Here is a 24,767-nt window from a genome sequence, read left to right on the forward strand (position 1 = left end):
TTGGAGGGATATGGACAAGTGGGCAAGTGGGATAGTTTAGTTTGGGATTATAGTTATACATGAACAGGTTGGACAGATGGGTCTGTTTCCATGCTATGACTCCAGCCAGTGGAATCTTCCCCGATTCCATAAACTTCAATCTTAAAAGGGCTTTTTAATGTCACACTCAGTTGTATGTTGCAGTGATATTAACAACAGTAATGTAATGTGTGACGATGCTGTAGCTTTAAGAGGTGTGTTTTGTCCTGGTTTCTTTTAAAGAGATAGGGGGACAGGTGACAAGCACTCTGCTAGAAGATGAAAACTTGTGAGACCTTGGGTTTTTTTTTTAAGTTGGAACAACAGAAGCAGCTTGAGTGGATGTGGCCAAGCTCTCTCAGATACAAGACCCTTTTTCAGTTAGCTTTCAGTTGTTGTTGCTGGGGTCTCAGCAGGTTTGGAAGGCAGAGAATCTCTCCTAGCTGTTACACTCTCTCAGTTTTCTCTCAGAAGGCTGGGGCTGTTTTCCCTGGATTGTTGGAGGCTTGCAGTGACCTTATAAAATCATGAGGGGCATGGATAGAATAAACAGGCAAGGTCTTTTCCCTAAGGTGGAGAATCCAGAACTAGAGGGCATAGGTTTAGGATGAGAGGTTAAAAGATATGAAAGGGACCCAAGGGGCAATTTTTTCACACAGATGGTGGTGCGTGTATGGAATGAGCTGCCAGAGGAAGTGATGGAGGCTGATACAAATACAGCATTTAAAAGGCATCTGGATGGGTATATGAACAGGAAGAGTTTAGAGGGATGTTCGTCAAGTGCTGGCAATTGGGACTAGGTTAGGTTAGAATAACTGGTTGGCATGGACAAGTTGGACCGAGGCATCTGTTTCCTTGCTGTACATCTCTATGACTCTAATTAGACCATAAAACACAGGAGTGGAAGCAAGGCCATTCGGCCCATCAAGTCCACTCTGCCATTTAATCATGGCTGATGGACGTTTCAATTCCACTTACCCGCACTCTCCTCGTAGCCCTTAATTCCTTGCAAGATCAAGAATTTATCAATCTCTGCCTTAAAGACACCCAATGTCCTGGCCTCCACTGTGCTCCATGGCAATGAATTCCACAGGGCCACCACTCTCCGGCTGAAGAAATGTCTCTTCATTTCCTTTCTAAATTGACCCCCTCTAATTTTAAGGCAGTGCCCACGGATCCTAGTCTCCCTGCCTAACGGAATCAACTTCCCAGCGTCCACCCTTTCTAAGCCATGCATTATCTTGTAAACTTCTATTAGGTCTCCCCTCAACCTTCTAAACTCTAATGAACACAATCCCAGGATCCTCAGCCGATCATCATATGTTAGGCCTGCCATTCCAGCAATCATCAGTGTGAATTGTCTTTTGATGTTCTTTCCTCCTGGATTGGAGGACTGCATATGAGAAAATCTGCTTTCTGAATTTGCCTTTTTGACAAGGATGTGTTTATGGGCTGTCATTGTATTGGAACACTTAATTAACATATTTTGAGGGGTTCTGGTCTAGTCATAACAAATGTAGATTTTGCCATGGAGGTGTCAATGCCAAAGTCCAGAGAATAGCAGTGGAGGATCAATTTAACTCCGATAAGTGTGAGTGATGCACCTTGGAAGAAAATAGAAGGGAGTATTTGTTGAAAGGTGGAACACTATGAAGCTCAAAGGAACAGAATGATCTTGGGGTGCTGGTCCACGGAATCCCTAAAGGTGACAGGACAAATCAACAGTTTAGTTAAGAGGGTACACAGACAGAACTGCCTTAGCAGTTATGGTATAGATTATAAGAGTAGTGGAGGTTATATTGGAGCTTTACAGAACTTTGTTTAGGCCACAGCTAGAGTACTGTGTGTAGTTCTGATCATTACAGAACAAGATGGTTGTGATTGCACTGGAGGGGTGCAGATGAGATTCACCAGAACGTTGCCCAGGATGGAACATTTCAGCTGTGAAGGGATGCTGGTTAAGCGGGAACCTGACTGAGGTGTATTTGCTTATGAGGGGCATGAACAGGGTGAATAGAAAGCTGCTGTTTCCTGTGGTTGAAGGGTCAATAATAAGCAGGTATAATGTTAAAATGAAAGGCAGAGAGGTTTAGAGGTGTTTTGAGGAAGCATTTACTCACCCAGAGGATGGTGGGGATCTAGAATGCACTGCCAGTTGAGGTAGGAAACATTATAACTTTTAAAAAGTTGGATGAGCACATGGAAGTATCATAATATTCCTAGAGAAGAAAATGGGACAAGTATAGGTAGTAGTGTACTTTTGGTGATAGTGACTCGAGAGGTTTCTTAAACTGAAATATTACTTTAAGTTCGGACAAATAAATATTTGGAAAAACCTCTTTAGAAGTGCCTGGAATAATGCGTCATTAGCAGATAGGAAAACATGAAGCCTTTCAGAACAACAAGACTTAGTGGACTGTTAAGCCTCCTGTTTTTATTTAGCAGAACAATTCTGTAACACACAAAGAAGCAGGTAACCCTCAATGTAAAGATGCACTGCAAAAATTCACCAATGCCTTTTGGACAACATCTTCCAAACCCACCACCACTACTGTTGAGAAGACCAAGATAAATGGGAACATCTCCACCTGCAAGTTCCCCTCCAAGCTACTCACCATCTGAACTTGGAACAAAATACTTGACCATTGCTCCAGTTCCTGGAAAAAAAAACCCTTAACTCCCTTTCCAACAGCACTGAGAGTGTACCCACACTCCAAAGGTCTGCAGGAGTTCAAGAAAGGTGGTCACCATCATCATCTCCTGGAAAATTAGGGTTGAGGAACAAATAGGCAAAAGTGAGAACTGCAGATGCTGGAAACCAGAGTTTAGATCAGAGTGGTGCTGGAAAAGCACAGCAGGTCAGGCAGCATCCAAGGAGCAGGAAAATCGACGTTTTGGGCAAAAGCCCTTCATCAGGAAATGCTGGCCTACCCACATTCTATGGATAAATTTAAAATATCGCTGGGAGATTATGGATGAAAAATGTTTTACACAAAATGAACAACAGGTGTCCCCCTCTATCAATCATTGAAAGCAAAGATGACACGTAGCAAGCAGTTAAGGCAGCATAAGGTAGTTTGAGTACTGGAGCAAGGAAATCCTATTATAGTTGTAAGATTAAGGGTAGGTAAGATTAAGCCTGGAATACTGTGCACAGTTTTCATCTCCTTATCCAAGGAAGGATATATATGCTAAATAGGGATGTGCAGTAAAGTTCACTTTACTGTTTTCTGAGAATGACAGGTTTATTGTATGAGGAGATTTTGAGTCTGGATTCATTAGACTTTAGAAGAATGAGGGGAGATCACTTTGAAAGGTGTGTATCCTGATTCGCTCGATAAACTGGATGAAGCTTCCCCCAGCGGGTGGACTGATTCAGAACAAAGGGTCACAGTCGCAAGATACAGGATAGGCCATTTCAAACTGGGGATGGAGAGGAGGAGAAAATTGGTGAACCTTGAACTTCTCTACAACAGAAGCCCACAGAAGCCAAGTCACTGAACATGGTTAAGGAAGAAATAGATTTTTTAGAAGCTAAGCATGTCAAGAGATATAGGGAGAAAATAGAATATGGCATTGAGATAGGGAAACAGTCATGATCTCATTGAACAGCAGATTGGACTCACTGGGCCCAGAGGGCTATATCTGCTCCTTTTCTCCAAAAGTGAACAATTAACCAGAAATCATTTAAATATTTATTGAGTTCTGTTCTGTAAGATAACTATGCCAGAATCACGTAGAGTACGCAGATTTACATATCACAGAGTGAAGTCTACTCTAAGTTCTTTGCACATGAAATAGCTTCAGCTTTCCTACTCTGAGAAGGTACTAAGTGAATACTGAATTCCTACACAGAGACAAAGGGAAGGGATATTACATTATTAATATCAAAAACTAGCCTCATCTTCAAACACTAAATTATGACATCAGATCACGCAGGTCTTAGCGGACCTTTTGAATCGAGTTTCTAGTTTCTGATTTTTAAAAAATATATCTGTTAAGATGCACCATGCCACATGTACGTGGCTAGCACATCAGAGGTGGGATTTGAACCTGAACATGTAATACTAGGCCCTTATAGCTCTCGTTTATATATAGTCACACAGCAAAATCCATAGGAAACTCTATTGTTATTGTGCATCCTCTCGGCAGAATCTTGTTTTACAACACTTAGAACATTCTGGATCATAGAGGTCTTCTCTCCTGCCAAGTAACTTGTGGTACACAGTACTTATAAATATCTGCTATTTGGACCAGTTCTGCACAGCAGAGTAAATCCTTGGGAGTTTAAGTGCCTCAGGGAGGCAAAGCATCGAGCAAAGAATTTGGAAGCAGATTAGTTTCCCAATTCAAACTCATTCCTTGAATTCTGTTTCAGGAAAATACTGGACCACGCAGTTCTATCAAAAAGAAAAACCACTATGAACTTTAATAATAATTAATTCCTCGTGCAGTTTATGCATTACCAGTTTTTTCCTCACAGAATTGCTAGTGTGGAAACAGGCTCTTTGGCCTAACAGGTCCACACCGATCCTCTGAACAGCATCCCATCCCTCTACCTTATCCCATAACCCGCCACTTTTCCCTGGCTTATCCACCTAACTACAAATTCCTGAACACTATGGGTAATTCAGCATGGCCAATCCACCTAACCTGCACATTTTTGGACTGTGGGAGAAAACCAGAGCACCTGGAGGAAACCCACTTAGACACAAGGAGAATGTGCAAACTCCACACAGACAGTCGCCTGAGGGTAGGAGTGAACCTGGAGTCCTAGTGCTGAGAGGTAGCAGTGCTAACCACTGAGTCACCGTGCCATCCCATTGCTTCCCCAAGACAGCAATTTTTTTTGTAGGTTACTTTACACACACTGGGGGCATGACTTTCTGGACCCTACATGCCATATGCTGCCAGAGGCAACACATTCAGCTTTTGCCAGTATCCGTACACAAACGGAACTCCAAAAGGGGTCAACTGTTACTAACAGAAGAACCCAAACCAATTGCCATATTACCTGACTCTAAGAGAATGTGAAAGTCTGCACAGCTCAGGGGTTATCTAATGAATAAATCAGTGAATTGAGCAACAACGAGGAGATCTATAGTTAATCACTAAGAGCTAGGCTAAAGTGAGGACTGCAGATGCTGGAGATCAGAGTCAAAAAGTGTGGCACTGGAAAAGCATAGTAGGTCAGGCAGTATCCAAGGAGCAGGAGAGTGGACGTTTCAGGCATAAGCCCTTCATCAGGAATGTAAAAGCTAACTGGGAATATTGATGAATAATTTAAAACTCAGCTATTCACAATGCTAATAATTTGAAAGGGTTTTCTATACCTACCAGTATTTCCACATCAATTTCATTCACATCATCTGCATTTACATCAAAATCTGAATGACTGCCAAAGTCAGAGCTCCCAATGGACGACTCTCTTCCTACAGTGAAGAGAGCATCTTCATCTTTACCATTAAAAATCTTTCTTCTTAAAGCAGTGGAATCGTAACCATCAGGATTCAGTGGTTCCTGGTAATGCTTCTCTTTGAGGTCCCCTGCAATCTTAGGCAGAAAAAGACAGTTGGCTTTTAATTCATCTTGCTCCCAGTCAGGTCCTCCCGTGCAATCTGTATCATGGCTTTCTGATAAAGCAGAAACCTTGTTGCCTTTCGTTACTGCAGTGTCAGATGGGTTGCTGCTTTCAAGCCATTGTGGTTCAGAAGGTTTCTGAAATGTTAATCCTCTTGCCTCCGAGGTCTTCTTAACACTAAAGAAATGCCCATCTTCTGCTTGATCCTCAATTGCATCAGATCTTGTATCTACAAAAGAGATAGCTGATCAATTCAACTCTGCAAATATTCAACGGCTTACTGTTGTGAAAAGTTAGTGGCTATGTTCTATGTGGTTCCACCATTACCTGTATGATATCGTCAGGCATAACCTTTACTGACCGGGTAGAAATAACTAATTTATTTTCTAAGTTTTAATGTCCTTCTGAAAATCTGTTGGTTTAGTGTGTGTAGTTAGGGAACATTAGAACATAAAAGATGGATGTGTGTGAATCTGTGAATAAGTCCTAATGAAGCATTACCACCAGGATTCAGAGGAAGTGGATAATTCCACGTCTATGTAACCATAAAAAAAAAGTACGATCCAGCAACAAACTGGTCATAAATGATTAATTTAATATTCTGAAGTGCACAATTTTATAAAAATGGTTGAAGTCAAATATATTAAGTTTTGAAATGATGATGGACTGGCTAACTAACAACTCAAATTCTTAGTATGACGTTAAAGCTCACAACATTGACTTGTCATATTATACCAAAACAAACACAAGAACAGTCAACAGAAATAATGAAAAAAAAAGCACATATTTTCAGGTAAAGGGGAAAAGTAGGGGTGGGGGGAAGGTTATGTTGTACAAGTGTCAATTAAGCTTTACTTGAAATTGAGAGACCATTATATATTGCAGAAAACTAACAGCAATAAAACTTCAGGTCTGGGATGAGAGTACAATTCAACTTAAAAATAAAAAATTCATACACTGAATAAGGCTTGACCATCTGATGGTAAAATGTGTATTTTTTTAACTTAATGTCAAGCACATCACTTTTCATTTAATAGTCATGGAGGCATACAGCATGGATACAGGCCCTTCAGCGCAACCTATCCACGTTGACTAAGCTAGTTCTACTTTCCAGTGATTGGCCCATATCCCTCTACCTTTCCAAACTATGTAGCTGCGCATAACTCTTAAATGTTGGAATTGCACCTGCCACAACCAGTTACTCTGGCAGCTCATTCCATATACACACAATTCTCTGAGCATGCTGCAGGGAGTAAGTCCTAGCTTATCCAGTTTCTTTTTAATTACTCAACCTTGTAATTTCTTTTTTTTGCACCCTTTCCGAATACGTCCTTTTATTTTCATTCAGTTGCTGTAAGAGAAGTGGCTGTATTTATAGTTGAGCATGGATAGTATACGAAAAACAAGACATGATCAACAACCAATTAGATTGTGATCTTTTCATTGTCAGCTGACAGCATCACCAGAACAGCCCATTTCTGGCTGTCAAGTGATGGTGATAGGCCTTCCGCAATTGCGACAGAGCAATGGTATTCTTAACAGCAATTGCTCCAATTGAGTAGCCCGTTGAGCCAGTTCAGAGAGAGAGGTTAAGATGTGTGTCGAGAGTGATCTATAAGCCAGACTGTGCAAGGACAGTAAAATTCCTACTTATACTCCACAACCACCTGATGAAGGAGCAGCGCTCCGAAAGCTAATGCTTCCAAATAAACCCACTGGACTATAACCTTGTTTTGTGTGATTTTTAACTTTGTATACTCCAGCACAACAGTGGCGTCTCTAAATCATTCTACTTGGAAGGTTATTCCAGAATAAGCTGGATTTTTACAATGAGAAAATAGCTTTACAGTCACTTTTATTGATACAATTTCATCTTTTCTTTTAAAACTGAACCCAAATTCTTAAACTGCCGTGGTCTGTCCAGTAGTATGCTATCATACCCATACTGGATTCCTTTAATCATAGTTGGATTTAAAATTTGTCACATTAATAGCATTATACAGTTGGCTGCCTTCATTCCGAAAACTATATTTGAGGCAAAAGGAAAGGCAGTCTTCTAACTCATTACTTCCACAAATCTGTCAAAGTTCGATTTGGCTGTCAACTTAATGATAAATCAGTATGAGCATTGCTTTAAAAAAAAACAGGAAAGTTCACAAGAATACCAATTAAAGGGGAAAATACGGCAATGCCTCGACCAAACAGAATGCACTTGCTACCCAGTCAACACACTCTTCTCATGGAGTGTAAATGTTGTTTTTTTCCATCAAATTGACATTCTCGCAAGAAACAGCTCAACAAAGCGCAACTTTATAGGAATTACAGAATTATAAAACATTATCTTCAATAACATTCAAGAGAGAGTAGCACTCAAATCACCAAACATGTCCCTGTAACAACAAACATAGCCTACAAACTGAAGACATGAGAACTAAAGTTACTGATTCATATGAAGTGCTGAAATTCCTTTTAGAAAAGCAGAAGCAAGTCATACCTGCTAAAAGTGAAATTTCCTCTAACAATTTTTTTTGCTTTCTCTTTAACAGTTCCTTTTCCTTGAACAGTTCTTCTGATTGCATATCCAAGTCACTGATTACATCAATGGCCTGGAAAGATAAAATCAAGACAAAAGCACATGACCAGTATACTACTAGATACTACTGAAGCTAGAATCACCATAAGCACTTTGATAGACCACAGTGTAAGAAACCTCTAGCATGTAACAGGGCTGTTTTGTGGCACTTTCAGTGGAATGGGATATTGCAATAGAACAATTTAATCACTTCATAAACAGAAACATCAGGAAATCCAGTTGAAAAAGCTACCCCATTTGTATTGGTGCAATTTCATCATAGAACTTGTTCTCAAATGCTAAAAGCAAAACTGTAGCAAAAAAATCTTCAAATTAAATACTTTAATGATCATTAGGATGTGCTACTGCATGACACTGAAGTCAACAGTACAAAAAAAATCTCAAATCAAAATACATTGTTTGGGGCAGTTTTTGCTCAGGCATCATTTTCCTCCAGCCACCACCACCACCACCACCACCGCCACCATCTCCTCCCCCCTCCCCCCCAACCCACCCTCAACCACAAACAGCACCAGTGGCTACATATAGATGCTTACAGTTTGAAGAAACGGTGTGGGAGGAAGAACAAAAATAAAGAGTAGAATTTCATCTTCTCTGAGGGTTATATGACTATGGAACACTGCATCACAAGAGGGGAGGCAAGATCACTGAATATTTTTAAGACACAGATTCCTCCTATGCAGGTAGAACAAGGATTAGTGGGGGCTTGATGGGACTGTGGAATTCAAAATACTGAGATCAGTCATGATCTTACTGAATGGCAGAATAGACTTGAGCAGCCAAATGGCCTACTTCTTCCCCTAGTTCATATGAGAGGAAGGAATGTTGGGATGGTGTTGCTGGGTCAAGTTCGTTTTGATGATTTCTCCTTCCCTTTTATGTTACTGGTACAAGAGTTTAACTGTAGTACCTCTGTATAGCCATAAAGGTTTTGTGGCACTTGTCAAAACATGTGAGGATTCTCCTCGGTATTCTGAATAATAATATTTATTCCCCAATCAACATCAATTGAGCATTTATCTTATTACTTTCCTGGGATCCTATCAGGCAAATATCAGCTGCAAAAGACTTGCAGGTCATTTGGTCACTGAAGGAGTTCTAAGTGATACTTTGGGGCATTCACATAATGGAGTGAATCAAAGACAGATCGGTGGACTTTTGGGCATTAAGGGAAGCAAAAAAGTATTGGTGCAATGTGGGAAGGTAGATTTGAGATAGGAGGAGGATGTCGTGAAGCGGAAGCCAGGTTGTTGCACTGTCAAATACAACTGAGCATCATGTCACATAAGATATTAGGACAGATTGGGTGGGGGGAGAAAAAGAGCGAGAGCGGAGTTGGAATGATAACCAAGTCTGTAGGTGCACAAACATTGGCCGGGTGGTTGACACGGAGGTCACAGGAGGATACAAACAAATTGGTCAGATGCGCAGATCAGAGTCAGGTGGAACTTACTCCTGATAAATGCAAGGTGATGCACTTGTGAAGAAAGATCATCACAAGGGAGTACTTAATGAATCGCAAGAGAGTAGGTAGCTCAGAGGAACACAGGGCTCTTGTTGTGCCTGTCCACAGATTCCTGAAGGTGGACAGTTAATAGGGAATTAAGGAGGCATATGGGACACTTGCCTTTACGAGTTGTGGCATAGATAAGAGTAGAAAGGTCATATTGGAGCTGTACAGAACTTCAGTAGGCCACAGTTGGAGTACAGTGTGGAGTTCTGGTCACTACAGTAATTCAAAGGATATGACTAAATTGCAAAGGAGATTCACTAGGATGTTGCCTGTGATGGAGCATTTCAATCATAAAGAGAGGCTGGATAAGCTTGGGTTGTTTTCTTTACAGCAGACAAAATTGAGTGGTACTTGATAGAGGTGTATAGGATTATTGACAGGGCAGATAGAAAGCAGCTGTTCCCTTTAGCTTAAGGGTCATAATTTTAAAAGTGAAATGCAGGAGGTTCAGTGAGGATCTGAAGAAAAACCTCTTCACCAGAGGCTGGAATGCATTGCCTGGAATGGCAGTTTAGGCAAGAAACCTCCCAATATTCAAAATAAAAATTGGAAATGTCAAAATATTCTTGGTAGTGTAGATGAGCAGAAAGATCTCGGTGCCCAGGTACACAGATCCTTGAAAGTTGCAACCCAGGTTGACAGGGTTGTTAAGAAGGCACACAGCTTTTATTAACAGAGGGATCGAGTTCCGGAACCATGAGGTTATGCTACAGCTGTACAAAACTCTGGTGCAGCCACACTTGGGAGTATTGTGTACAGTTCTGGTCACCACACTATAAGAAGGATGTGGAAGCTTTGGAAAGGGAGCAGAGGAGATTTACTAGGATGTTGCCTGGTATGGAGGGAAGGTCTTATGAGGAAAGGCTGAGGGACTTGAGGCTGATTCTCGTTAGAGAGAATAAGGTTGAGACAACATAGAAGCAAATGACTTAATAGAGACATTTAAGATAATCAGAGGGTTAGATAGGGCGGACAGGAAGAGCCTTTTTCCAAGAATGGTGACGGTGAGCATAGCTTTAAATTGAGGGGTGATAGGTATAGGACAGATGTCAGAGGTAGTTTCTTTACTCAGAGAGTAGTAAGGGTATGGAATGCTTTGCCTGTAATGGTAGTAGATTCGCCAACTTTAAGTACATTTAAGTTGTCATTGGACAAGCATATGGACGTACATGGAATAGCGTAGATTAGATAGGCTTCAGATTGGTATGACAAGTCAACGCAACATTGAGAGCTGAAGGGCCTGTACTGCACAGCCATGTTCTATGTTATATGGGTCTAATGTGAGAAAGCAGATCTAGTGTAGGCAGTAGTATATTTTTGGTGGTACAGACTCGATGGGGTAGAGAGCCTCTTCCATGCCGTGATTTTACAATTCTCTCCACAGATACTGCCAGACCTGCTGGGTTTCTCTAGCATTCTATGTATGTTTTAGATTTCCAACATTCACAATATTTTGTTTTTATTCAAGAAATAGGAGGTGGTCAAAGATGGATCCCTGGGAAGCTTCTGAAGTAAATGAGGCAATCTACTGGAATCCATGAGTAAAAAAAGATCAAACCTGGTTCTTACATTAACTTACAGCAGCTTGTTCTGACTAGTTGCATCCAGAGGGCCAGAAGTCAACACATTTTAACACTGACACCATAGAAGCAAACACTCATGAAAGGGGCAGCTTAGGAGATAATAGTTATGTGAATTTGAAGATATTAACTGTAATATACAAAAGATTCAGCAAATCACACTTTAAATAAAAAAGTTGCCAACATACTATCAAAAAAAAACTGTAGTGGGGTCAGAAATGGTGAATAGTTCCTTTTTGGAAAGAAAAATCTTTAACTTCATCTGAACAAACCTTAGTGAGAATGGCACCCTTTGGAGCCTTTTTGTCATTGAATACAGTGCTCTCCAATAATTTAAAACGATTTTCCATCAACTTGCGTGATTCTCGTTCTCTCAGTGTGTGTGATGTTGCCTTCCTGTTGGCTATCCAACCCCTAGATGGCTCACTGCATTGCTGTAGAATTAAAATCACAAAGTAGCAAGTCATGACAAAATGTAAATGCAATAGCATTGAATAATTAGTGCCAAGCAAAAACTTGGGCATGTTTTTAAACATTTTATATTCCTCAACTTGCCTATCAACTTGAAATTTCTGATTATTTCAAAATTTAAATGAATTGCTCAATTCCTGCAAGAGGAGAAAAATAATTATTTCCTTCAATTATCTCCTACTTCATTTTGACATGTTCTCCCCTTTTGTGCAAATGCAAACGTTTGTCTCTTTCATTTTATTCAGCTTGGTCGGTTTTCACTCCGTGAGTTTCCAAACATTTTATCTGAACTTCCTCTCACCTCCTATACATGTCCACAGTGTTACCAATAGAAACAAAACTAGCTTGTTCTCTACCCAGTTTATAAAACCCTAGTGAACATCTGAAAAAAAGTCATTTACTTCAAATACCACTCCACAATGAGGTACAACTAGCTTCACGTTTAGAACTATGGCTACGATTGTTCAGAACCGAGTTTGAAAATGCCAGCCAGGAGGGTAGTAGCAACACGAAAACTACAAATGTTTTTGCCTACGTTAACATGCCAGTGAGTATATTTCATTAAATTCATCACCAGTCAACGAGCAGCTACTAACTGCCATTCGTTATCCCTGACTCTTTCGCCTAGTTGAATGCCATCAAGATCTTTGTAATAGTGCAGACTACTCTTTCACAGAATTGAAAGCAGATAGTTATAGTATGTTCAAAGTTTGGGAGAAGATTAGTAGCTCAGGTGCTCGTTGTTGTGGTTCTGTTCGCCGAGCTGGGAATGTGTGTTGCAAACGTTTCGTCCCCTGTCTAGGTGGCATCTTCAGTGCTTGGGAGCCTCCTGTGAAGCGCTTCTGTGATGTTTCCTCCAGCATTTATAGTGATTTGTATCTGCCGCTTCCAGTTGTCAGTTGCTGTCCGCTGCAGTGGCCAGTATATTGGGTCCAGGTCGATGTGTTTGTTGATAGAATCTGTGAATGAGTGCCATGCCTCTAGGAATTCCCTGGCTGTTCTGTTTGGCTTGCCCTATAATAGTAGTGTTGTCCCAGTCGAATTCATGTTGCTTGTCATCTGCGTGTGTGGCTACTAAGGATAGCTGGTTGTGTCATTTCGTGGCTAGTTGGTGTTCATGGATGCGGACCATTAGTTGTCTTCCTGTTTGTCCTATGTAGTGTTTTGTACAGTCCTTACATAAGATTTTGTACACTACATTGATTTTGCTCATGCCGGTTATCGGGTCCTTCATTCTGGTGAGTTGTTGTCTGAGAGTGACTGTTGGTTTGTGTGCTGTTATGAGTCCTAGTGGTCGCAGTAGTCTGGCTGTCAGTTCAGAAATGCTCCTGATGTATGGTAGTGTGGCTAGTCCTTTGGGTTGCGGCATGTCCTCGGTCCGTTGTCTTTCCCTTAGGCATCTGTTGATGAAATTGAGTGGGTATCCGTTTTTGGTGAATACATTGTATAGGTGTTCTTCTTCCTCTTTTTGCAGTTCTGGCGTGCTGCAGTGTGTTGTGGCCCTTTTGAATAGTGTCTTGATGCAACTTCGTTTGTGTGTGTTGGGTCTCATTCGATGAAACGGCACTGTTCACCTCTATCGACAAAACCCTAGCCAGAGAAACAATAACCAACTTGCTGGACATACAGAACAGACAACAGGACGTTGAACCTATCAACAAAGACGGCATACTTAAACTACTGAATCTGTGCCTCACAACACACTTCACATTCAACAACCAGATATACGAACAAATCAACGGAACACCCATGGGCTCACCCATCTCTGGACTCATAGCAGAAGCAGTAATGCAAAGGTTAGAACAAACAGTCTTACCGCAAATTCAACCCAAACTCTGGGTCAGGTATGTGGATGATAACTTTGTAATCATTAAAAACAAAGTAATAGAGAACACACACCAGATCACCAACGCCACACTCACAGGAATCCGATTCACGAGAGAGGAAGAAAAGGACAACCAGCTCCCATTCCTAGACGTGACAGTACAGAGAACACCGAACAGAGAATTCAGCACAAAGGTATACAGGAAAGCCACACACACAGACCAGGTCCTGAACTATGAAAGCAACCACCCCAACACACACAAAAGAAGTTGCATCAAGACACTATTCAAAAGGGCCACAACACACTGCAGCACACCAGAACTGCAAAAAGAGGAGCAACTACTATACAATGTATTCGCCAAAAATAGATACCCGCGCAATTTCATCAACAGATGCCTAAGGGAAAGACAACGGAATGAGGACATGCTGCAACCCAAAGGACTAGCCACACTACCATACATCAGGAGCATTTCCGAACTGACAGCCAGACTACTGTGACCACTAGGACTCATAACAGCACACAACAGCCACTCTCAGACAACAACTCACCAGAATGAAGGACCCGATACCCAGCATGAGCAAAACCAACATAGTGTACAAAATCCCATGCAAGGACTGCACAAAACACTAGATAGGACAAACAGGAAGACAGCTAACGATCCGCATCCATGAACACCAACTAGCCACGAAACGACATGACCAGCTGTCCTTAGTAGCTACACACGCAGATGACAAGCAACATGAATTCGACTGGGACAACACCGCTATTATAGGACAAGCCAAACAGAGAACAGCCAGGGAATTCCTAGAGGCATGGCACTCATCCACAGATTCTATCAACAAACATATCGACCTGGACCCAATACACCGGCCACTGCAGCGGACAGCTGGAACTGACAACCGGAAGCAGCAGAGACAAACCACTATAAATGCCGGAGGAAACATCACAGAAGCGCTTCACAGGAGGCTCCAAAGTACTGAGGAGGTCACCTAGACAGGGGACGAAATGTTTGCAACACAAGTTCCCAGCTCGGCGAACAGAACCACAACAGTTATAGTATGGTTGATGACCTATATTTTTGACTTTTGGGCTAATAGTTGTTTGAAGGGAATACCCAAAGGCCCTGATGAGGAGAACATACTTATGGGTGTAGATGCACAAGAAAGACCTACTCCAGATGAGTAACCTGAAGCTTTGCATCTTCAACAGAAAGAACCACAATCAAAGGGTTGCTGCATGTTGGAGGATGGGATCAAAACATTCTCACATTTTACAGGAAGTGTACTGTTTGCAAGAACTTGCTATCACTCTAGCAAGTGTTCATCCTAACAGGTTCCCAAATGTTTAGATCAGTGGTGCTGGAAAAGCACAACAGTTCAGGCAGCATTCGAGCAGGAAAATCCACGTTTCAGGCAAAAGCCCTTCCTGCATCTGCAGTCCTCACTTTTGCCTAGGTTCCCAAATGTGGTCAGTTTTCTGATGACAACTAATGACCACCCTGCAGAATAATGATGTTCCTGATGTTATATATTTGGATTTTTAGAAGGCATTTGATGAGGTACCACACACATTCAGCTCTTACCTTACTAAGTAGCCTATGGTGTCGTAGTATATTAGCATGTAAACAGAATCCGACAACCAATAGCAGACAGAGTTGAGGCAAGGGGAATATTGTCAGGATGATAACCTACAACTAGTGTACAGCCACAGAGATCAGTATCACAATTACTTACACTATATATTAATGACATGGACGAGGCAAGTGAATATATCAAAAGCCAAGTTTGTGGAAGGCAATAACCAAGACGACAAGAATTACACAGGGATAAAGACTGATTAAGCAAGTGGGCAAAAATTTAGCAGATAGGAAAATGTAAACTTACGTGCTTGGCAAGAAGAATAGAAGAGTTGAATATTATGTAAATTGAGACTGAACACAGACAGCAGAGAGAGATTTGGGAGTCTTCGCGCATAATGCACAAGCAGCTAGATCCAAGTTCAGTGAATTATAGGGTATGCAAATGGAACGTTGGCCTTTATTTCAAAGGGAATGGAGTACAAAAGTATGGAGGTATTGCTAAAACTAAACAAGGCACAAGTCAGACCGCAGCTGGAATGTTCTGGATAGCTTAGGGCCTCTTATCTAAGGGAAGATATATTGGCATTGGAACCAGTCCATCTAAGGCTCACTATGCTGACCTTGGGTATGGAGGGACTGACTTGAGGAGAAGTTGAGTAGGTTGGGCCTGTACTCGTTGGGATTCTTCCAACAAGTAAATGTGGAGAGGTTGCTTTCCCTTGTGGGAGTTCCTAGGACTTAAGGAGTCATCCACTTAAGACGAGGAGGATGGTGAACGTGTGGAATTCTTTACCACAAACAGCTGTAGAGGCTAGGTCATTAAGAGTATTCAAGGCTGAGGTAAAGTTTTTAAAATCTGGAAGGAAATCAAAGTTACGGTGAAAAGGCAGGAAAGTGTTGAGGATTATCAGATCAACCACAATCTCATTGAGTCTGTTCCACCAATCAATAGGCTACTTTTGTTCCCATATTTTATGATCATCTGGAAAGTTCAAAACAAAGACAAAAAAGTGACATATGGACTTTGGTATATATTCACTAGCAATATTCCTTTTTAAAGAATTCATGAAGCAAATTGCAGGGAAATGGAGAAAGCTCCAAAAAAACAGCACTAATTGGTCTGATCCGTGAAAGAGCTGGATGGACTACTTTACTTTTCCCAGTGTTAGGAATTGAACAATACAACGCCAGAGCTCAGCTGCTCCATACAATGCTACTGACTTTACCAGCCAGCATGTGTCGATGGTTCATTCGGAAGTAGCAACAGCAAACATCTAATCAGACCCTAACTGAACTCTAAAACAAAGTTCACTTTATACGTACCATGCTCATTTTATTCAAAGCCTCCATATCAGTGCTGAAATCTGAAAGGCTACAAAACCTGGAACTTCCAGAATATTCTTCATTTACTGAGCTGACAGTGGAGCAATCTTCTTGGCTAAGATTTTCTTCTCTTTTCACTGCAAAGGTATTGGTGCTGCCAGAATAGCCAAGTTCACTGTTACATTTTTCACTGAAGTAGTCACCAATCTTGACAGCAACTATATCATCGGAACCAGTTGAGTTCACCTCATATTTTAGATTTAATCCACAATTTGTCCCATGGTCATCCAAAGTATTCACAGGACCACCTTCTGCAAACCATTTCATTCCAAAGGAGTTCTGGGAAGAGGAAACTCTCCCACTTGAGAAACTCAAAGTCTCACCGGTTTCAATTATTTCACCCGCTTCAATGCCATCTTGTGTTACAACAGGTTCCATTCCTGCTGGGGAAGACACAGCTGTTCAATTGACATAAGCATCAATTAACTTGGACAAGCAGCTACTAAACAGTCAGTCACTTTATGTTACAAAGAGTGAGGGAGCAGCTAGCATAATGATAATGTTTTTGTCATAGTAATTATGTCCTGATTCAAATCTCACCACAGTATCAGGTAGAAACTAGATTAATAATTAGAGTATAAAGAACTCGGTAATGGTGCCATGGAACATTCATTCATTAACATAAAGCTTCATTAATATTCTTCAGGGAAGGAAATCAGCCATCCTTACATAATTTGGTTGAGATGAGAGTCCAGGTTCATAGGTTGACTCTTAACTGTTCTCTGAAATGACCAAGCCAGCCAACTCAGTTTAAGGATGGACAGCAATTGCTAGCCTTACTTGCAATGCCCTCATTCCATGAGAGAAGAGTGGCAAATATTTTCAAACATTTGGCACATGGATTTATGGATACTTTGGCTTATGCTTATGAGTGATACACTTATCAGATGCAGTCTGATATTACTGTGCTTCCCTCATCCTAATTCTAAAAAATGTGGTCAACCCAGTGAAGCAAATCACCTGAATCTAGAATAAAGCAGTATGAGAGAAGGCAATTCTATCCATCATGTTTGCCGCTGATTCACTGAAGGGGCTATCCAATTAATCGGACTCTCCTTGCTCTTTTTTAAAAGTCTTGCGATTTTCAGTGAATATTTAACCAGTACCATTTGGAAAATTATAGTTGAACTTGTTTCCACTTCTTTCAAGCAACGGTTTCTAGATACAAAATAATTTTTTTTGGCTAATGCCCCACAAGTTGGTGGAAATTTCTTATCAAATTGCAATCTTTCTTAACCTATGCTGTACTAAGCAGAACAATCTCGGTTACTGTCATCCCTGTTCTTCGAGTCCAAACTATTTAGTTTCCTGGAGATGGCACACTATTCTTGCCCAAGATATCTAGGCCATGCGGTCCCTCAATCTTGCTGTCACTCAATAAGATCACAGCTGAATTTCTACATCAATGCGTTCTTGCTCTCCTCATATTCCTATCTCAGCCTTGAACATGTATTCCACAAACTGTGGATGTCTGAAGATTCACAATTCCCAAACAGAATTTCTACATCTTAATCACCGGACGGCACGGTGGCTCAGTGGTTAGCACTGATGCCTCACAGCCCCAGGGTCCCAGGTTTGATTCCCGTCTCTGGCGGCCGTCTGTGTGGAGTTTGCACATTCTCCCAGTGTCTGCGTGGGTTTCTTCCGGGTGCTCCGGTTTCCTCCCACAGTCCAAAGATGTGCAGGTCAGGTGGATTGGCTACGCTAAATTGCCTGTAGTGTTAGATGCATTAGTCAGAGGGAAATGGATCTGGGTGGTTTACTCTTTGGAGGGTCGATGTGGACTTGTTGGGATGAAGGGAATCTAATCTCAAATAGCAAATACTTAGTCTTGAGTACATTCTGAACCTCCTATGGAAATAGCCACTCAGCATCTACCTTGTTAAACCCACTTCAGAATTTTGTGTATTTCAAGGAGGTCAACAATATACTCCAAGTTGCTTCAGCACTAGAATGCTTCTTTGTAAATAGGTAAAAGGTCTTACCAGATAATAGTGAGATCTTTTCTAACAGAATTTTCTGTTTTCCTAACAGTAGTTCCTTCTCCACTGTTAGATTTTTGGACTGCCTATCCAAGTTATTGATTACATCTATGGCCTGTAGAACACAATAAAATCAAATTGCAAAAAAAAAAATAAGTTCCAGAACTCCACATGACTGTAGCTGCTGTGCATTGCAAATATTCCATTTATAGCACCTTTCCAATTTTTAATTCAATTCTTTGGGAAACACACAATACATATATCTCATTACTTGCTCTACTTCTCAACCATATTATTAATTTGAAGTTAATCAATTTGAATCAAAGCAATGAAAAATATCCTTCTCCTCTGTCATGGGAAGTGTTTATACAGACATAGAAATCAGGAGCAAAGGTTAAGTCTATTGAACTCGCTCCACCATTCAATATAATCGTGACTGATGATTCTGCTCTTTCTCTTTATACACTGATGCCTTTAGTGTCTAGATGTCTATTTGTTTCTTAAATATATGATTGTTTCTGCTGACAACAGCAAGAGGTTCTCACTGCCCATACTTAAAACTGGCACCTTCAGTGACCTCAATGTGTCCTGATTGATTGTGATTATTTGGGCCATGTTTGAGTTACCATATTTTTGTGCATATGTAATTAGAACCTTTCAACAATGTCAGGGAACACAAGCTATTCAGTGACTTGAGTGCTCCACTGTCTTATATGTACAGGATTCCATAGATTCACCACCTTCTGAGATCTGAAATTTTTCTCATTGCAATCCTAAATGGTCTAACCCGTATACTGAGACTGTGACCTGTTGATCTGGAGACCCAAAGTCATAGGAGGAATATCAAACCCATGATTAGTCTGTCCAGCCTGACGCAATTTCATGTGGTTCATCAAGATTATGCTCTGTCTCACTGCTGAATAATTACAAATGTTTTGAACAAAATCCACTTTAGAATTTATAGAAATAGACTATATTATTCATGAAATTATACAACTAATGTTTGAAATAGTTAACTGGGAAGTCAAATACTTGATGTTTCAACAACCAAATGAGACTGGGCCTTTTAATTTACATTGAAGGCTCATGGTAATGGAAACAAACCAGAGGGGAGAAAAAAATACCTAATTCCTGTAAAATGTGTTCTATCATCACAAAGGTCCAACATGCACTGGAAAATGAAGTGCAAACATATTTATGGAGAAGCAGGTGTAAATCCTGGTGCATCTTGCTTTATAATCAAATGAATTATTCACAAACCTCATCAAGGATGGCACCTTTTGAAGCAATTTGTTTGTCATCAAAAAGTTTGTTCTTCAATACTTTAAAACGATTTTCCATCATTCTGCGTGACTCTCGTTCTCTCAAGTTGTGTAATATCGCCTTCTTTCTAGCTTCACATAGTACAGAAGTTTCGTATACCTAAGATTGACAAAATCCCAATGAAAAAAAGGCTGGAATACAGTTTCTAGTTTTGGGCAGTGATAGTAACACAGTCCATAATGTCTGACACACTAAACTTTAGGTTTGAAATTAGTGATAAACAAATGACTAGGCAATAAAAGTAACACGTAATTAGACTCACCCTTCTTTTAGTTGAATTGCTGAATGATTGTGAATTCTGGAAAAATCCCCTAGAAAACAGGAATAGTTTGTACGGTCATCTGCAGTCTATTGGTATAAGTGAATCAGAACACAGGTATTAACAAATGGGTGCATAATGATACGAAATACAAGGACAACACTGAATTACAAATGCCACAGATTCACAAGGTTGCATTTTCAAAATTCTTGCTAAAGGTTGGATAAGCAGCATGCAAGAAGTAGCGCCCAGGTTGAATAACTATGGATAGGGGCTTTCTCATGTTTTGAATGCATACCTTTCAAGGGCAGTAAGGGGCTACAAACCTTCCATGTGTGCTTATAGAGTCTGGGCAACATGAGAAGGGAGGGCAGCCAGGGAAATGGGGTGGCAAGCAGAAGAACTACCACTAAACCACTGACCAATTTATACTAAATGTATTTGTCCAGTTCATTGTTTCCAAAAGTAGTAAACTACTGCATAAATGCAGTAATGTATACGACCTACAAGATTCACTACTACAGTAATTCATCAAGGCTCCTTCAAAAGCAACTTTTAAGCCTGTGACCTCTACAACTAGGGAATCACCACCTGCAAGCTCCCTTCTAAGCCAAACACAAGCCTGACCGAGAACAACATTGCCATTCCCTTCCCACTGCAATATCCTGGAGTCCCTTTCCAAATATGGCATTGTCCAAATGCACTGCAGCGATTCAAGGAGACAGCTCATCACATTTTTGAGGGCAGTTAAAGATGGACAATAAATAATGGCCTTAACATTCATACACAAATTAATAAATTAGAAACAGCAATGGAATGTCCTCAGATAAATAACTCTTACATGAATGTAATTGGTTTAGAAACAATTTATCCACACAGGATAAGATGAACGAACAGTCTGACCTTTAAGATCACTTTAGATGAAAAGACCTTTTATCCCACTTTGTCACTCCATTCTAGAATGCCAATTTTACGGTCTTGAGATTTCGGTGGCAAGTGGCTCAATGGTTAGCACTGTTGTCTCACTGTGCCAGGGACCTGGGTTCGATTCAAGCCTTTGGAGACAGTGTCGAGTTTGCACGTTCTCCCCATGTCTGCGTGGGTTTCTTCCAGGTGCTCCAGTTTCCTCCCTCAATGTGCAGGTCAGGTGAATTGGCCATGCTAAACTGCCAATAGCGTGGGATGCATTAGTCAGAGGAAATGGGTCTGGAGGGGTTACTCTTCGGAGGGTTGGCACGGACTTGTTGGGCCAAATGGCCTGTTTTCACACTGTAGGGAATCCATCTATCTAATCTATGTCTTGCTAATTCTTTCCAGGCACTGAATATGCTCTGTGCAAAGGAATGCTTGGTCATCTTCAATTTATTCTTTACCATGACATCTCAAACGTCCTGTTTTGGTTTAGAATGCCAGTCCAAAATAATAGTCTAACATTTTGCCAATTTACCTCAGTGCAGGGGTCAGACATATTTTAAGAGGTAAGTCTTCACAACGGTAGCGAAAATTAAGAGAGCACAATCCAGCTACAATGTGGTCCCAAGGATATCCACTGTACTTGAAAACATTGCTCCATGTTCACATCTTTTATTCAGTGTTGCACATACTGTGAGCATTCAGAATAGGATTATAAATGTTGTATTACTATTACTGACCTGTGTGGTACTGCAGGATTATTGACAATTAACGAATTTCTTGGAATTCTTGCACTTGACACCAGGTTTCCAACCCCATCTCTATTTCTATTGCTTGAATGAGTCTGCATGAGGAAAGGAAAACAGTTTCACAGTAACAACACATGTGGCAGAACAATTCAAACACATCAGGTAAAAATGATCCCATGGAATAAAATCAGTAATACTGCATGGCATATTGTAAATCAGTCAGAGTAAATGAGTCCTACAGCATGGAAACAGATCCTTCGGTCCAACAGCCCACACCAACTATAATCTCAAACAAAACTAGTCCCATTTGTTTGTTTGGCCCATATCTCTCTAAACCTTTTGTATTCATGTGTTTATCCGAATGTCTTATCAAATGTTGTAACTGTACCTGCATCCACCACTTCATCTGGCAGTTCATTGCACACATTAATCATTGTGGACAGAAAATGCCTCAGGTTCTTTTTAAAATCTTTCTCCTCTCACCTTAAAAATATGCCCCTAGTTTTGAACTCCCCCATCTTATGGGAAAAGATCTTTACCCTTATGCCATCTTATCTACACCCGCTCATGATTTGATAAGGTCATCCCTCAACCTCCTTCACCCCAGTGAATGAAATCTTAGCCTGTCCAGGCTATTTTTCTAATTCAAATCCTGCATTCCTGGCAACACCCTGGTAAATCTTTTCTGAACCCTCTCCAATTTAATAATATCCTTCCTATAATAGGGCGACCAGAACTACAAATAGCAGAGGCATAACCAACGTCGTTTACAACCACAACATGACCTACCAATGCTTATATTCAAAAATCTGAGCAATGAATACAAGCGTGTTAAATGCTTTAACCAGCCTGACCCCCTGTGACACAAATTTCAAAGAATTATGGACCTGAAACCGTAGGTTTCTCTGTTCTACAACAGTACCCAGTGCCCTACCATTAACTGTTTTACCAAAATGCAATACTTCGCATTGTCCAAATTAAACTCCATCAGCTTCTCAGGCTATTGACTGAATTGATGAAGTTCTCTTTGTAATGTTAGATAATTTCCTTAACTGTCTATTATACTACCAATTTTTGTGTCACCTGCAAACTTACTTACAATGCCTCCTATAATCTTATCCAAGTCATTTATATGAATGACGAACAATAGTGGACCCAGTACTGATCCCCTGGATTGCAGCTGGTTACAGTCCTCCAGTCTGAAAAACAACCCTCCACACCATCCTCTGTCTCCTGCCGTCAAGCCAATTTTATATCCAATTAGAAAGCTCATCTTGAATTCAATGTGATCTAACTCTACTAACTGGTCTACCATGGGAACCTTATCAAAGGCTAAAAGTCTATGAATCTTGTAGATTCGATCCATAAAGGGGGATGGAGAGCAGTCAGATGTTCTGATACTCATCGGTACCAATGGCATAGTTAGGAAAAGGGGTGAGGACCTGAAAACAGAATAGAGGGAGTTAGGTTGGAAGCTAAAAGGCAGGAAGAGCAGAGTAGTAATCTCAGGATTGCTACCGGTGCCACGGACTACCGAGGCTAGGAACAGACAGCAAGTGCAAGTGAACACATGGCTGCAGGCTGGTGTAGAAGGGAGGGCTTCAGAAATGTGGATTATTGGGATACCTTCTGGGGAAGGTAGGATCTGTACAAGGAGGACAGGTTGCACCAGAACTGGAGGGATACCAATATCCTGGGCCGAAGGTTTGCTAGAGCTCTTCAGGAGGGTTTAACCTAGCTTGGCAGGGGGATGGGAATCGGTGATACAGATCAGAGGATGGAATAGGTAGTGAACAGCCAGATACAGTGCGCAGAGAATTTCTGAGGAGGGATAGGCACTTGATAGGGAAAGGTGCAGTTAGCGTGATGGGTTGAAGCATGTCTACTTTAACGCAAGTAGCATCAGAAATAAGAGTGATGAAGGGGCAGCACGGTGGCTCAGTGGTTAGGACTGCTACCTCACAGCACCAGGGTTCCAGGTTCGATTCCAGCCTTGGGTGACTGTCTGTGTAGAGTTAACACATTCTCCCAGTGTCTGCGTGGGTTTCCTCTGGGTGCTCCGGTTTCCTCCCACAGTCCAAAGATGTGCAGGTTAGGTAAATTGCCCATAGTGCTAGGTGCATTTGCCAGAGGGAAACGGGTCTGGTGGGTTGCTCTTCGGAGGATAAGTGTGAATTGGTTGGGCCGAAGGGCCGTGTTTCCACACTGCAGGGAATCTAATCAAATCCAAAAAAAAACTTAAGAGCATGGATCAGTACTTGGAACTATGGTGTTGTGGCCATTATGGAGACTTGGATATTACAGGGGCAGGAATGGTTGTTGGATGTTCCAGTGTTTAGATGTTTCAAAAGGAATAGAGGGGAAGGTAAAAGAGGCGGGGGAGCGGCATTGCTAATCAGGGATGGAATCACAGATGCAGAAAGGGAAGTCGTTGAGGAGGGTTTGTCTACAGAATCATTATGGGTGGACATCAGAAACAGGAAAGGAGCAGTCACAATATTAGGGCTTTATACAGACCACCTAATAGCGACAGAGGAGCAGATTGGGGGGGCAGAATTTGGAAAGGCACAGAAGTAACAGGTTGCTGTCATGGTGACTTTAACTTCCCCATTATTAACTGGAATCTCCTTAGTTCAATAGTTCGGATGGAGCGGTTTTTGTCAGGTGTGCCCAGGAAGGATTCTGTATAGATAGGCTGACTAGAGGGGAGGCCATATTGAATTTGGCATTTGGCAATGAACCAGGCCAGGTTCTCTTTGTGGGAGAGCATTTCAGTTACACTGATCACAACTCCTTGACCTTTAATATAGTCATGGATAGGGATAGGAGCATAAGGTATGGGAAAGTATTTCATTGGGAGGAAGGGGAATTACAATGCTATTAGGATCTGGGGTGCTTAAAATGGGAACAAATGTTCTCAGAGAAATGCATGACAGAAATGTGGAGGTTCTTTAGGGAGCACTTGCTGATAGTGTTGGATGGGTTTGTCCCACTGAGGC

General features: G+C 41.2%; 1 protein-coding gene across 6 annotated transcripts in view; it reads right to left on the bottom strand.

Annotated features, from left to right (window-relative positions):
- LOC132836765 (uncharacterized) overlaps nucleotides 1-24,767 on the bottom strand; it is a 179,964-nt gene that overhangs the window by 77,658 nt on the left and 77,539 nt on the right. For 4 of the 6 annotated variants that reach the window (XR_009647396.1, XM_060856214.1, XM_060856216.1 and 1 more), the window contains exons 14-21: nucleotides 21,760-21,863; nucleotides 20,111-20,159; nucleotides 19,786-19,947; nucleotides 18,529-18,640; nucleotides 16,484-16,926; nucleotides 11,558-11,719; nucleotides 8,094-8,205; nucleotides 5,356-5,828 (exon numbers count right to left, since the gene is read on the bottom strand). Coding sequence is in view for 5 of the 6 variants with exons in the window: in XM_060856214.1 (XP_060712197.1) it covers nucleotides 5,356-5,828; nucleotides 8,094-8,205; nucleotides 11,558-11,719; nucleotides 16,484-16,926; nucleotides 18,529-18,640; nucleotides 19,786-19,947; nucleotides 20,111-20,159; nucleotides 21,760-21,863 (1,617 nt within the window). In the remaining variant the exon portion in view is untranslated. The remainder of the gene's footprint in view (nucleotides 1-5,355; nucleotides 5,829-8,093; nucleotides 8,206-11,557; nucleotides 11,720-16,483; nucleotides 16,927-18,528; nucleotides 18,641-19,785; nucleotides 19,948-20,110; nucleotides 20,160-21,759; nucleotides 21,864-24,767) is intronic. The other 2 variants (XM_060856217.1, XM_060856215.1) reach the window with 2 other exon arrangements.

This window comes from Hemiscyllium ocellatum, chromosome 47 (genome assembly GCF_020745735.1).
Source record: "Hemiscyllium ocellatum isolate sHemOce1 chromosome 47, sHemOce1.pat.X.cur, whole genome shotgun sequence".
Classification (NCBI taxonomy): Eukaryota; Metazoa; Chordata; class Chondrichthyes; order Orectolobiformes; family Hemiscylliidae; genus Hemiscyllium; species Hemiscyllium ocellatum.